This window comes from Rhinoderma darwinii, chromosome 6 (genome assembly GCF_050947455.1).
Source record: "Rhinoderma darwinii isolate aRhiDar2 chromosome 6, aRhiDar2.hap1, whole genome shotgun sequence".
Taxonomy (NCBI): domain Eukaryota; kingdom Metazoa; phylum Chordata; class Amphibia; order Anura; family Rhinodermatidae; genus Rhinoderma; species Rhinoderma darwinii.
In genome coordinates, this window is record NC_134692.1 from 21,996,394 (window position 1) to 22,011,510 (window position 15,117).

At 41.5% G+C, this 15,117-nt stretch overlaps 1 protein-coding gene across 8 annotated transcripts in view; it reads left to right on the forward strand.

Annotated features, from left to right (window-relative positions):
• Nucleotides 1-11,411, forward strand: part of FMNL2 (formin like 2) — a 221,459-nt gene extending 210,048 nt beyond the window's left edge. For 2 of the 8 annotated variants that reach the window (XM_075829281.1, XM_075829287.1), the window contains 2 exons: nt 4,278-4,371; nt 7,864-7,949. In XM_075829281.1, the coding sequence (XP_075685396.1) occupies nt 4,278-4,371; nt 7,864 (95 nt within the window). In that variant the 3' untranslated portion in view covers nt 7,865-7,949. Of the gene's footprint in view, nt 1-4,277; nt 4,372-7,863 lie in introns of all 8 variants that reach the window. The other 6 variants (XM_075829280.1, XM_075829285.1, XM_075829282.1 and 3 more) reach the window with 4 other exon arrangements.
• Nucleotides 11,412-15,117: the final 3,706 nt, after the last annotated feature.

The window sequence follows — 15,117 nt, forward strand, 5'->3', positions numbered from 1 at the left end:
GACCACGGGTTGGGTTGGCCCGCCATCAATGCTGCAGGCGACAGATGTTACCTTCTAGTCATACACAGCCTGATCCATCATTAAAGGGCAGATAGTGGGGGAGATTATTTATAATACCGGTGCGCCAAAATCTCCCATAGTGCAGCATACGGCAGATTTATCAACAGGGCGGATTTCCATACCTGTATCTATAGATTAGCATGGATTTTACATGCCGCATTTTTCTACATTAACCTAAAATTTTAATTGATTACGCTTACCGCACTTGTAAAAAAAAAAGGTGTCATGCCCTAGTGCGGCTCTGTAAAACATTTTGCGAGATCCCATCTATTATAACCTACCGCAGCCAAATCCGACCATAGATTGGATGGTGCCCTGTTCAGTTCTTTCTATTGATCCGCCCCTCTGCCCATTATGATATACCATGTAGTTCCCAAATAATACAGTCATACAGTGCCAAAATAACGCTGCCCAACCAATACACTTGGGATTACATAGATTAGGCAAGTTCAGGGGTGCAGGACCAGTGGCGCCCTCTTCAGTAGTGATAGGTGATGTGCACTGTGTGACCGCATAGGTAGCACACCTTAAACGCCCGCTCTGACTGCAGCACCCACAATAAAACCCTGTAGCAAGAACATGTAAACCCGGCGTGAAGCCGATATTTACAATACACAAACATTTCGTAAAAGTAGAAGATGGTGGACGCAGCAGACTGAACACTGTTAGGGTGATGGCAGCCGCCCGGTTTTGGGGTGATTCTCTGCAGTAGGTCCAGACATTATTGTATTGTTTCTTATTATTATTATCTGTCTTTTATTCTTTGCTGCTGTTTTATTTGTCTTCGACGTCCTGTATCTGATCTAACCCTCGATTTGCATGTTTATATTTGCATGAAAGAAAACTGCCCTCCAGCATGAAATCTTCTTGTCCTCCACACTCTGATATTTCTTCCATTCATTTCAGTTCCAAAACAATTTTATATCTGTGCAGTAACACGACAGATACATAACGTACAGCCAGGCAATGATAGATAGATAGATAGATAGATAGATAGATAGATAGATAGATAGATAGATAGATAGACAGACAGACAGACAGACAGACAGACAGACAGACAGACAGACAGACAGACAGACAGATAGATAGATAGATAGATAGATAGATAGATAGATAGATGGACGGACGGACGGACGGACGGACAGACAGATATGAGATAGATAGATATGAGATAGATAGATAGATAGATAGATAGATAGATAGATAGATAGATAGATAGATAGATAGATAGATAGATAGATAGATAGATAGATATGACATAGATAGATAGATATGAGATAGATAGATAGATATGAGATAGATAGATAGATAGATAGATAGATAGATAGATAGATAGATAGATAGATAGATAGATAGATAGATAGATAGATAGATATGACATAGATAGATACTACCGAGGGATATGTGTCAGCAGCAACCTGGGGAAACTGTTCAGCAGCATCCTGAATAAGAGAATCCTCAGCTTCCTCACCCAGCACAATGTCCTCCACCAAAGCCAAGCTGGGTTCATGCCAAACCACCGCACCACTGACCACATCTACACCCTGCGCAGCCTCATCAAGAGCCACGTCCACAATACAAAGCATGGGAAGATTTACGCCTGTTTTGTGGACTTTAAGAAGGCCTTTGACTCAGTGTGGCACCCGGGCCTATTCCTGAAACTGCTGCAGAGCGGAATAGGAGGTAAAACCTATGACGTCATCAGAAGCTCCTACACAGAGAACAGATGCAGCGTGAAGGTGAACGGGAGAAGAACGGCCGATTTCCAGCAGAGCCGAGGAGTCAGACAAGGCTGCAGCCTCAGTCCAACGCTCTTCAACATCTACATCAATGAACAGGCCACAGCTCTGGAATCCTCCTCAGCACCAGGTCTCGCCCTCCATGACACCCAGGTGACATTTCTGTTGTATGCAGATGACCTTCTGTTACTATCACCAACCGAGAAAGGTCTCCAAGACAACCTGCAAATCCTAGAAAAATTCAGCTCCACGTGGGCACTACCCATCAATGCAAAGAAAACCAACATCATGGTGTTCCAGAAGAGAAACTCAAAATCCCCCAGGCACCCGACCTTCACACTAAATAACGCCACACTCACAGCGACCGACAGGTACACCTACCTGGGCCTAGAAATCAACCAATCAGGAAGCTTTAAACAAGCCATAGAGATACTGAAAGACAAGGCGTGCAAAACCTTCTATGCCATCAGAAGAAAACTCTATCATCTCAAACCACCAGTGACGGTCTGGCTGAAAATCTTTGACTCCATCATCTCCCCAATCCTCCTGTATGCCAGTGAAGTCTGGGGTCCGGACACATACCCAGACTGGTCAAGGTGGGATTCCAGCCCAACAGAAATCTTCCACCTAGAATTCTGCAAACACCTTCTCCAAGTCCATCGGAGCGCCTCAAATAGTGCCTGTCGGGCAGAACTGGGCAGATTCCCACTACACCTCACAATCCAGAAGAGGGCGCTATCATTCTGGGCCCATCTACACAGCAGCAGGCAAAGTTCCTATCACCATAAAGCCCTGCTACACCAAGGGGTCCCAGGTAAACCAGGCCCCCCAGAACATCTCACCCTGACCCGGCCTGAAGAAAATGTCACCCAGCGCGGCCTCACAAAAGCCGAAATCAAGAAGACAATAAACAAAGGCCAAGAGGAATATATCAGTGACTGGAGGAACGACATAAAGACATCCCAGAAACTGACAATATACCGGAGTCTACAGCGGGAATATAAACTGGCGCCATATCTGGAGAAACTGCCAAACCCCAGAGACAGACAGATCCTGAGCCGCTACAGACTGAGCGCCCACAACCTGCTCATCGAATCCGGGCGCCACAGACAGAACTACAAGCCCAGGGAGAGCCGACTGTGCCAACAGTGCGACCAGGAGGCCGTGGAGGATGAGGCCCACTTCCTGCTACACTGCTCCAAATACTCAGCAGTGAGGGACACTCACTTCAGGAAACTCTCTGATCTCTTACCGGACTTCAGCTCCATGGAAGAGCAAGAGAAACTCTACATCCTGCTGGGTGAAGAGGAAACCACAGTGGGCACAGCGGCACAATATGTCACTGCATGCCATAAACTGAGAGAGACATGATATGCCATGGACTCGTATAACCCCGACCCTAGATGTGTCCCTATCCCCAAGCCCTCAGTCCCTATCCCTCATTCCCTTACTTCTTACTTGCTTTGGCAATGCTAATATGTATTTGGTCCTGCCAATAAAGCTTCTTTGAATTGAATTGAATTGATAGATAGATAGATAGATAGATAGATAGATAGATAGATAGATAGATAGATAGATAGATAGATAGATAGATAGATAGATAGATAGATAGATAGATAGATAGATATGAGATAGATAGATAGATAGATAGATAGATAGATAGATAGATAGATAGATAGATAGATAGATATGAGATAGATAGATAGATAGATAGATAGATATAGATATAGATAGATAGATAGATAGATAGATATTAGGAAGCTAGATAGATATAATATAGATAAATAAATAGATATGAGATAGATAGATATACAGATACAGATAGATATTTTAATTCCTCTATAACTACCACTCTCATTGGCATGTTTAACAAAATTGACATATAAAAGGATAACAGTATGAGGAAAATATCACTGATATTCAGGGCATGCTGGAATTTGTAGTGTAAAGCAGCAGTCCATACATATAGATATATATAAAAATCTAGAATTGTATTGGAACTGGAAAGGGTTAATGTTTAAGAATAATAATGCTGTGTATTGTGCTGACCTCCGGTGACCGTCTCATTGACCGTCCATCAGATATAAGCGCTCACTACAACATCTACAGGACATATGGCCGCTGTTGTACTGAGCTTCTATCGTGTATCTCTCGTGTCTTGGGATGACTTTTTTTCTCCTTTCCATATTATTGCTGTATTCATTCTCTGGAGCCAATCTTCAAAGCAGCTTGTCTTTATACCTGAAAAATAATAATTATAAATACATTAATAAAAGCTTTTAATGGACTAACAGGGCGGCCATCTTGAACACTAATCAGGGCGGCCATCTTGTCCACTTCCTTGCTCTGCCTAACCCCGCCCCCTTCTGCTTGTCTTTTCTGCTTCAGTGGCTAACACGCCTGATAAAACGCTCACATTCTCTGCGCTCCCAACCCATATTTTTATTTAACCACCATTTTGTGTTTTCTCCTGTTTAGCCTTAAAGAAGAATAATATCACTAAATTTCCAAATGTTCACTCGAGGGTAAGGAATTCTTCTAGCACACCGGTGGTGGAGGATACACAAAGCTGGCAAGCATCATTTTTTACTTGGTTTCCTCCTCTCTCTGTATGCCAGAGCAGTTACTCATGTTAAACAACGGTAGAACCCAATCTTGTCATGTATGCACAGTAGAGGCGGCCATTTTGTGGACTTGGACCACTATTTTGCAAATATGGATAATGAGACCGAAATTCTGATCCAATTAATTTATACCCCTAAGGGATCTGAGCTAAGAGACAAGATACTTAGCCAAAGCCTAAATCTGTACCCAGGGTTTAATTGAGCACAATCCTCACCTTCATAAATGCAGGGAACCACATTGTAGTACCCCTCTGATAATAGGGGGCTCCCAATAGCAAGACCCCTCCCAAGATCGACCTGACTCGGGGACCCACGATCTGAGCTGTACAGCCCCTTTAAGACAATGTTAGGCTGGACTAAACTGCATCTCTGATCTGCTTAATGGGGTTTTCCCGGATATAACCTGGTCAGTGATGCTCCGCGGTCCCTTCACTGAAGCACCCGGCAAAGCGACATCGATACGAGTGTGGCCGCCTGGTATTGCAGCTCATCCACACTCAGCCCAATTCACTTGAATGGGATCAGCTACAGTACTAGGCACAGCCACACTCGTATGGACCACGCCAGGCCAGTTACTGCAGAGAAAGGGCCATTGCCCCTTTGTAGTGCTGATAGGAACCACGATCCTGGGGGTCAGACCACTACCACTGATCAGAAATTGATGGCCTATCCTAAGGCTAGGCCATCTATGCTATATCCTTGAAAACCCCTTCTAGCATTAGGTCCGGGCCGCAGCCCTTTTAAATCTGGGAATTGAGCCAGCCTTATTGGAACAGTTTGGGGCAGATGCAAAATATTACATATAATTTATTGTATTGGTCTGATCATATTGGTCAGTGGGACCTTTTAAGGGCCTCAGGCTTCATTACCCTGGTGCTACTGCAACCTCTGCCGTCCCCTATAGTTATGGCCCCGGTTTAGGGGTATACTTATTACTTATTCATCAAATAACAGGTAGTCATGAAAATCCTACAGCCCTACCTCTAGAGACTAAATGATGCAACTCACTGTGTGTAGGTGATAAGCACCTAAAGTGAAAATCCACCTTGATTACATTGCCTGTATAGCTAGCAATGTCACATCTAACGTTTTTGTAATATATCGATATGACCCTTTTTGCTATAAGTTTTCTATGTCTCTGTGCATTGTCATATGTTTCTACCTGGAAACAGTCATCAAGCTGACTAGTTGCTGATGATGGATCTTATGCTCATTTTACCTTTATTTAATGTATTAATGGTGTACCTCAGCTGTCTTTGTCGCATCCATAGATTTCAGATGGAGTCACAGCGCGCATGCTCGACTGCTGCTCCATTCAAACTCCTCCTCATCATAGTCACTCAGTGAGGAGGAACAGTAAACTTAAGAACTACGTTCTAGTGACGGGTGGGTGTAGCCCCCAGCGATCATACATTTATCTATCCCGTAGAGAGGTGATAAATGTTCGTCGCAAGAAAACTCATTTAATAAATCCTAAAGGTCTGCTCATGAATACATGGGCATCTAAAAAAGGCTCAGTAGCATATAAATAAATGTCTAGTGGGTATAAAAGATCGGTCAACAGCAGCCTAATGACGGTTTCCATGTAGCTACTGAGCTGAAGAATAAAAGTAGCAAGAAAGATAATAAAGATATATTACAAAGATGCTAGATCATACATGTCCTGATTGTACAGGGTGGGCCATTTATATGGATACACCTAAATAAAATGGGAATGGTTGGTGATATTAACTTCCAGTTTGTGGCACATTAGTATATGGGAGGGGGGAAACTTTTCAAGCTGGGTGTTGACCATGACGGCCATTTTGAAGTCGGCCATTTTGTATCCAACTTTAGTTTTTTCAATGGGAAGAGGGTCATGTGACACATCAAACTTATCGAGAATTTCACAAGAAAAACAATGGTGTGCTTGGTTTTAACGTTACTTTATTCTTTCATGAGTTATTTACAAGTTTCTGACCACTTATAAAATGTGTTCAAAGTGCTGCCCATTGTGTTGGATTGTCAATGCAACCCTCTTCTCCCACTCTTCACACACTGATAGCAACACCGCAGAAGAAATGCCTCCCGATCTGACCCCCTTAGACTTTTATCTTTGGGGTCATCTGAAGGCAATTGTCTATGCTGTGAAGATACGAGATGTGCAGCAACTGAAGCTACGGATACTGGAAGCCTGTGCTAGCATTTCTTCTGCGGTGTTGCTATCAGTGTGTGAAGAGTGGGAGAAGAGGGTTGCATTGACAATCCAACACAATGGGCAGCACTTTGAACACATTTTATAAGTGGTCAGAAACTTGTAAATATCTCATGAAAGAATAAAGTAACGTTAAAACCAAGCACACCATTGTTTTTCTTGTGAAATTCTCGATAAGTTTGATGTGTCACATGACCCTCTTCCCATTGAAAAAACTAAAGTTAGATACAAAATGGCCGACTTCAAAATGGCTGCCATGGTCAACACCCAACTTGAAAAGTTTCCCCCTCCCATATACTAATGTGCCACAAACAGGAAGTTAATATCACCAACCATTCCCATTTTATTTAGGTGTATCCATATAAATGGCCCACCCTGTAGAATGAATGTTAATCAAAGGTGGAGTTTTACTTTATTATATAGCAATAGATGTAAAGGAAACATAAATCTATTCTGAAAAAAAAAGAATTTTCTTCCTTCTCTGAAACATGAATAAAGAAATTTTGAAGGCCAGTGGGTTGTATTTCCTTTTGTATATTCGCTTTTCCTAATATACAGCTCAGCATTAGCTGGAATGTCACGCTCGGCCTTCCATTTTTGTAGGATATTTGATGCTGTCACCATTAAGGGGACACCATTGTGAAAAATGTCATATTATATCTCATCTTTTGACTTATACTGTATATAAGTCTGGACCTACTCAGACCTGAAGACAAGATCATGACATTGACGAATCAAACACACCACAGGCTGTATCTACCCCAAAAAAACAATAGCTGCAAATAGCAGATATTTTAAGACCACACATTTAGCCTACCATTTCATGTATACAGCTCCTATACAGAGCTATGTGTCTCCATGGTAACAGACTACATACAAACCCCGTGTGTAGTCTGATCCTGCAGTCATATATCACTCCCTCCATTTGCATAGTAAGTGGTGTCCTTTTAATAATAAACTCTTCCTGACTTATTCCATAGACTAAACCTTCCATCTTCTCGTCTTCTGTAACCTATAATATGCCCAATAAATAAATAGATGTATAATGTAATATAATAAAACGTTTTTGTTTTCTTTTTAGTTACTCCTGCTTATCCTCCGGTACTTTCTAAATTATTTTCCTCCTCTTTTTACTTTACTTTTAATTGACTTTCCTCTCTGCCAAGCTGCTTTGATTGGCTGCCAGACGTCTTGTCTATTTTACCCGCACCATAAAACCGAACCTTACACTTTTCTCTCCTCGCAGATCTTAGAAGTCAGCCATACCGGAGAGCCGACGCGCTGAGGAGAAGCGTAAGGAAACGCTTCGATGACCAGAATATGCGCTCTGTGAATGGTGCCGAAATACCAGTATGAGTTGGAGCCGACTTCTTGCAAACCAGCGGGTGTTTTGTATGAGATGGGAGGACCAATATCTCTCACCAGTGACGCTCAACGCCGCCATTTTTACTGCACCTTCATTGAACTGCAAAGGGCTCAAAAAAACAAAAAAAAAGACTGCATCCTGGTGTGAACTGTGACCTTCACATAAAGCAGAGAAATATATATATATATATATTGTCCAATTGTAGCTAACAAGTGCCTAAATCTAACATACCTGCTCAAGTTAGTCCGAGCAATACAACGTGATTTGATCAGGTATCTTTACACCAATACGTTACTCAGTATTTTTAACCAAAATGTAAAAGACATCATTTTTGTTACATACGACTTGAACGTGCGGTCGGTAATCAGCGCCGTAGGATTCACCTTGGTTTGTAAATAATACCCATGTACGGACGGGACGTGGGACGTAGAGGGCCCCGCGGGCGTTTTTGTGCCGTCATTGAAATGTGGTTTGGTGCTTTACTTTGCACTTAAAAGGTCAATTCAATACAAGGGCTTATGTTGTGAGCGAAGGACTAAAAAAGAGAAACTGCACCTTTACGAAATGTAGATGATAGTGTTGTAATACGCTTTTTTTTTTTTTTTTTTTTTTTTTTTTTTTTTATATATATATATATATATACTATGTCCTGGATACTTTGTTTGTAACATATGGAGCCTGCAGCATTTGAAAAGACGATTTTTGTAACTATTTACTCGCACCAATTATCTAGACAGTATTAGGCTGGAGAAGGTCATTTCCATGACTGGATGAATGTCAATGAGTTTTTATCATAAGCCCAGGTCCTCCACCGGAGTCTGAAGATTATCTCCTGATACACAACAGCTACTCCTACCCTCCTCAAAAAAATAAAGCAGACCGGTACTGCACGGATCTTTGGAACTATAACCCCCAGCATGCTGAACAATGTGATACAGTCTGTATTTAAAGGAATAGTCCACATTTGAACAGATTTTTTTTAAAATCTTTAAATATACAAAAAGCACAAAGTTGGGTAAGGTTCCCATTGCATTTAGAGACCTATGTTCGGCGTATGCCCTGAGAAAGCTCCCGTAGGCCCACATTCAGCTGACGTATGACAAATACACTAGGCTGGTGGAATTTTTGATTTTTTTTGCTGTATGGAATAACATAGTAGACTATGTTATTGATAGAGAGGGATACAGGAAAAAATATACCGTGCAGTATATATGTTTTTGTACTGTAGGAGCCTATCGGCGACGTGTGCCGCTGAACTGCACTATACATTGGCATATGTCGCATCCGTCCATTGGAGGTCTGCAAATCCACCCTACGCATACTTCTGTTGGAAATGTAAAGATTTGATCACATGACTTGGATTCCTAACTGCATTAAAAGGGTTTTTCCAGGGAGAATATAAAAAAAAATAAACAATGGTTAAAAATCAGCGCTAAAATAATAAACTTCTCAATACGCTTTACCTTAAGAATTCCTTACTGTATCTTTATACACGCTTGTAAGCCCACTAACATGTGAGCAGACCGGCCAATCACGCGTCGACCATAGTGACAGCACTACAGTGGGCCGTGACAGGCCCGCTCTCTAAGGGTATGTTCACACGCAGTGTTTTCAGACGTAATTTGGGCGTTTTACGCCTCGAATTACGCCTGAAAAAACGCCCCTAATACGCCTCCAAACATCTGCCCATTGCTTTCAATGGGTTTTACGGTGTTCTGTTCCCACGAGCCTTAATTTTACGCGTTGCTGTCAAAATACGGCGCGTAAAAGGACGCCCGCGAAAAAAAAGTGCAGGACACTTCTTGGGACGTTTTTGGAGGCGTTTTTCATTGACTCCATTAAAAAAACAGCTCCAAAAACGGCCGTAAAAAACGCGAGATGCTACAAAAACGTCTGAAAATCAAGAGCTGTTTTCGCTCCGTATTTTCAGACGTTTTTGGTCACTGTGTGTGAACATACCCTAATTGTCCCGCAGGCACGTATACAGAAATGCAGTGGGAGACCCAAAAAAGCGGTAGCGAAGGAACGGTGAGGCATTCTAAGGCTTTGTTCAGTCAACAGATGGAGGCATAAATATCTGATGCGGATTTCAAGGGAAATTTTCAACGTGGAATGCGCGCAAATGTGACATGACTTATTGACGGAGATTTTTAATCTGTGCACATGTGGATTTCCCATTAAAAATACACACCAACCTAAATCCGTGTGACAAAGCCTAGAATGAACATACCCTAAAGATATGTTGAGAAGTTTACCATTTTGGGTACCATTAAAAATGGTTTAGTATCACCGGAAAAACCCATTTAAAAAGAGGACTGAGAAACGGTTGATCACATAATTGGATTACATCCGCGGTCCCCAAACTTTTTTGCACCATGGACCAGTTTCATGCAAAACAATTTTTCCACAGACCGGTGGGGGAGCGGATGATAACACACATTACAAAACACCCAGTAGACTTCAATTACATGTAAATTAAAAAAAAACCACGTTTTTATGGTTAGTTCATACAAAACGTAAATACTGCGGATTTTCCGCAATGGAATTCGTTGTGGAAAATCTGCAACATAATACAGTAGCAGCAAAGTGGACGAGATAGAAAAAATCTCACCCACACGCTGCGTAAATAGTGAGCGTAAAAAAACGCCCAGAAGTTGACCTGCGGTGCAGAATTTTATTCCGCACCATGTCAATTGTATTTGCGTAAACGCTGCTTATTTGTTGCGAGTTTTCTCCATTGAATTCAATGGGAGGTAAAATCCGCAACAAATAGCAGTTGTTGCGCTTATTGCAGCGGAATCACAGCGATTCTGCTGCAAAAAAACAACAACAAAAAAGATAAAAATCTTATACTTTCCCCGAAGTCTGTGTTTCTTCCTCCAGGCCGGCCTCCTGGTATGACGTTTCATCTCATGTGACAGCTGCAGCCAATCACAGGCTGCAGCAGTTTTCTGGGATAAAACATCATCCCAGGAGCCCGGCATGCTAAATACTGCAGTTTTCTGCAGCGGATATTCCTGGTGAAAAACTACACCACAGTTTGGTGCGGTTTTTGTGCCCGGAATTCCCTGCGCCCACCGGGTTGGATAGGCAGTGTAACTTTACACAGCGTATCTGCCCGCGGCCCGGTTCCAAATGATCCACGGCCTAGTGATTGGGGACCACTGGATTACACAACATCTGAGTACTGTTTTTCCAATTTTTCATCAGCACAGAATATGAATTGAGAAAAACACAAAAAAAAACACCAACCCATGAGACTCGATCAGCTCCAGATCATTAAAGGAAAGTATTACACAACATTTTTCATGCAGATTTTAACTTAGAAATATTGTCCAAAAAGTTGAGTTTTCCTTTATAAGGCTGGGTTCACACGAGCACATTACGCCCGTAATAGACGGACGTTTTTCGGGCGGAAGTCCCGGACCGAACTCAGTGCAGGGAGCCGGGCTCCTAGCATCATAGTTATGTACGATGCTAGGAGTCCCTGCCTCTCCGTGGAACTACTGTCCCGTACTGAAAACACGATTACAGTACGGGACAGTTGTCCTGCAGCGAGGCAGGGACTCCTAGCGTCGTACATAACTATGATGCTAGGAGCCCGGCTCCCTGCACTGAGTTCCGCTCGAAATACGTCCGTCTATTACGGACGTTAATGTGCTCGTGTGAACCCAGCCTAAGGGTTGTACAAGAGTTAGAAAAAAAAGGATCTGCTTTTTTAAAAATGTCCCCAGAAACAGCACCACTCTTGCCCATTGACTGTGTTAAGCTTCTTTCACATTTGCGTCGGGCTTCCATTCACGGGTTCCGTCAGGGGAAACCAAACGGAAACCATAGCTTTCTATTTGCATCACCATTTATGTCAATGGTCACCATCCCATAAGGTTTCCAGTTTTTGGCAGAATCAATAGAGTAGTCAACTGCGCTATTGTTTCCACGCAAAAAAAAAATGTTCCTCTGAAGGTCTAGCGGAACCCATGAACGTTAGCCCGACACCGATGTGAACGAAGCCTTAGGCACATTTACTTGAATGCTGCAAGTACCAGAGGTGCAAAACTAGACCCCGCTCATGGACATGAGTGGCGCTATTTCTTGGCAGGGGGTGGGGGAGAGAGATTATAAAAAAAAAAATTCTCATCTCAGACAATTAATAAAAGCTGTCAAATAAAACCAAGATATGAAAAGCATAAGTCTTCTCTCCCGCAGCTGGAGGATTGGGACCTGCACGAAATTATTTTATTTTTTTTCTTCTTATAGCTGACGGTGTCCTGATAAGTCCTAAAGAAAAAATAAATCATATCTGTCAATTACTACGGTTTATTATGATTTATTCCCCATAATTCCATAAACCAGAGGACAAAAATTAATTTACACTCATCTCACACTCCATCCCGATGATCAGTACACACGATTGCTTTGATAGAAACGAATTGGTTTATTGTAAAAAGTAAAAATAAATTGTATAGTATTTAACCGCTAATAGAGGAGACCTACAACAATGTTCTTCATTAACAAAAAAAAATAAAAAAATGTTAAAAAATTGTGCACGTTTAAGAATGTGCAAGTTTCAGTAAACATTCATTCTGGTAAAACTTTTAAAAATTTTTTTTTTTTTTGCTCAATTTTTTTTTAAATTTAAGTGAACCATTTCCAGATTTTTTTTTCTCCTCGAATATCCTGTCGTTTTACGATGATCAGTTTTTAAATGTACAGATATTTTGCTACAAATTTGGTGCCGCTTATGTTTTGTTTTTTTCTTTGTTTTATACTTAACTCCCAGTTTAGCAGCCGAGTGATAATGTAAATATTGTTAAAAATAAATAAATAAATGGCATCAGCCTGTGCTATACAATCTGAATGTTATCTTAACTTATAGTTTTTTTTGTTTTTTTTATATTTAACTAAATGAACTGGGATCACAGTTACAACTTTGGCTTAACTTTAACAGATTATTTTTGTGCACAACTGCCTATACATGTTACATTTGCACACTTGTGTGTACTTTACCTGCTGGGGAGAACATGCCAATTATAGATAATACTACGGTTTTTAAAAACGGATATTGTAAAAAAAAAAAAAAAAAAAAAAAAAAACCATAACAAAAAAAAATAAAATTTCCTCTGAATTCATGAAAATGATCTAAAATCAATAGAAAATGTAAACAATTTAGGAACTACTATAACTTCGCTTCCGGTGACGTCAGGATGTTGGCATGTTTTCTTTAGTGTAACTCCAGCTGCTTAGTAATTCTAGAAACACTTCATGTTATGTTTCTGCTCTGTCCATTGCCTATGATCAAATAAACTATTTACACTACTACGCCTAATGGTCTCCTCATTCCTATGCAATGAATGACAATAGAATGTTGGGAAGGGGGAGGGGGGTTGTGCACCAATTGGATGTTCCAGAGTATCCCCCCAAAACACCATAAAGTCATATATGACTTACTGAAGACCTAAATGTATAATAATCCATGCATTAAGCCTCAAATATATGGTCAAACCAGAAGAAAATAGTTACAGCCACTCCGCTAACATGGAGAATGGAAATGTACAGTCGTGGACAAAATTGTTGGTGCCGTTCCGTTAAAGAAAGGAAAAGTCACAATGGTCACTGAAATAACTTGAAACTGGCAAAAGTAATAATACATTTTAATTGACTGAAAATCAACTAATGGAACTAAAGACATTGCTTTTGAATTGTGGTTCAACAGAATTTCAAAAAACAAACACACGGATGAAACGGCCTGGACAAAAATGACGGTCCCCTTAACTTTATATTTTGTTGCACAACCTTAGAGTCAATCACGGCAAACCAACGATTTGTGTAACTCTCAATGAGACTTCTGCATCTGTCCACAGGTATTTTGGCCTCTCCTCGTGAGGACACTGCTCTAGCGGTCTCGGGTGTAAAGGGGTCTTCTCCAGACTGCAGGTTTCATCTCCTTCCGCAGATGTTCAATAGGATTTAGATCAGGGCTCAGAAGCCACTTCAGAATAGTCCAATGCTTTGCTCTTCGCCATTCTTGGACATTTTTAGCGGTGTGTTTCGTGTCATTATCGGAGTCCCGGGCGGAGCGCTAGTATAGGCTCTGAATGAACCTGTCCATTCTTCTCATGGATCAGTATTTTACGTGGCTCGGATAAAAACTTATGCAGATTGTCCAGGAGCATGTGAACAGGGTTCCAAAAACCACATTGAAATGCTTTGGATGTTGAATGTTAGCAGAATTGATTAGGGTTCCACGTCGAAAATCTTGTCAAATCCTAACGTGTGAACAAGGCCAAACAGTCCTTTACCATACAACCGACAGTTCCTACATCATCATTGATACCACCATCTAAGCACAGAAGAGAATGGTCCTATATCACTCGTTTCTCAGGAGTGATTCTTTACATGTATGGCATCTCTTCACTTTCATTATCAACGAAGGTGAAGTTTGGAGCCAGCGTAAAGGGAACCCGTCACCAGCATTTCCCCTTTTGAACTTTACTTATCCCTCACTGGCCGCTGCTATCAAGAGTTCATTGCCGTTATCCCCTCTCCTAAACTCCTCCCCCAACCGTAAATAACGGTCTGCAAACATTTCGCGCCTTTTATCATAATAATCCGGTGTCCTGTTGTATGTACATAATAGAATAGGACATTAATGCGCAAGCTCAGGATTTTGATCTGACTCTTTTCTGCTCATTAGCATACGGTGTGGGAATACTAAAAAACTGAATACTAAAGCTACAAAAGCGACTAAGACGACAATTATAGGTTATATAGAAATTATTTTTCACCCACTACCACCAGGTATTGCTGGTTTAATAGGTGAAATGCTGGTGACAGGTTCCCTTTAACGCGGTTACGGCAGTGGTGGTTGAATAGTAGAGTGTGACCTTCTGGTGGACCGTACAGCAAGACCCAGTACATCTTGATGCTCGGGCATTAGGCTGTCCTCCTGCCGGCTTCTAAATAGAAGTGGGAAAGCTTCCTCGCTGATATGTTTTATTGTGCCAGTTGCCACCATTTTTCCACTGAAGCACTTAACAAATCATATAGAGGCACAAATACAGACAAAAACCTTCAGCTGCTGTAGGCCTCACACACTCCCCTAATAGCTAATGTGCTCTCTAGTCAGTGCAGAGA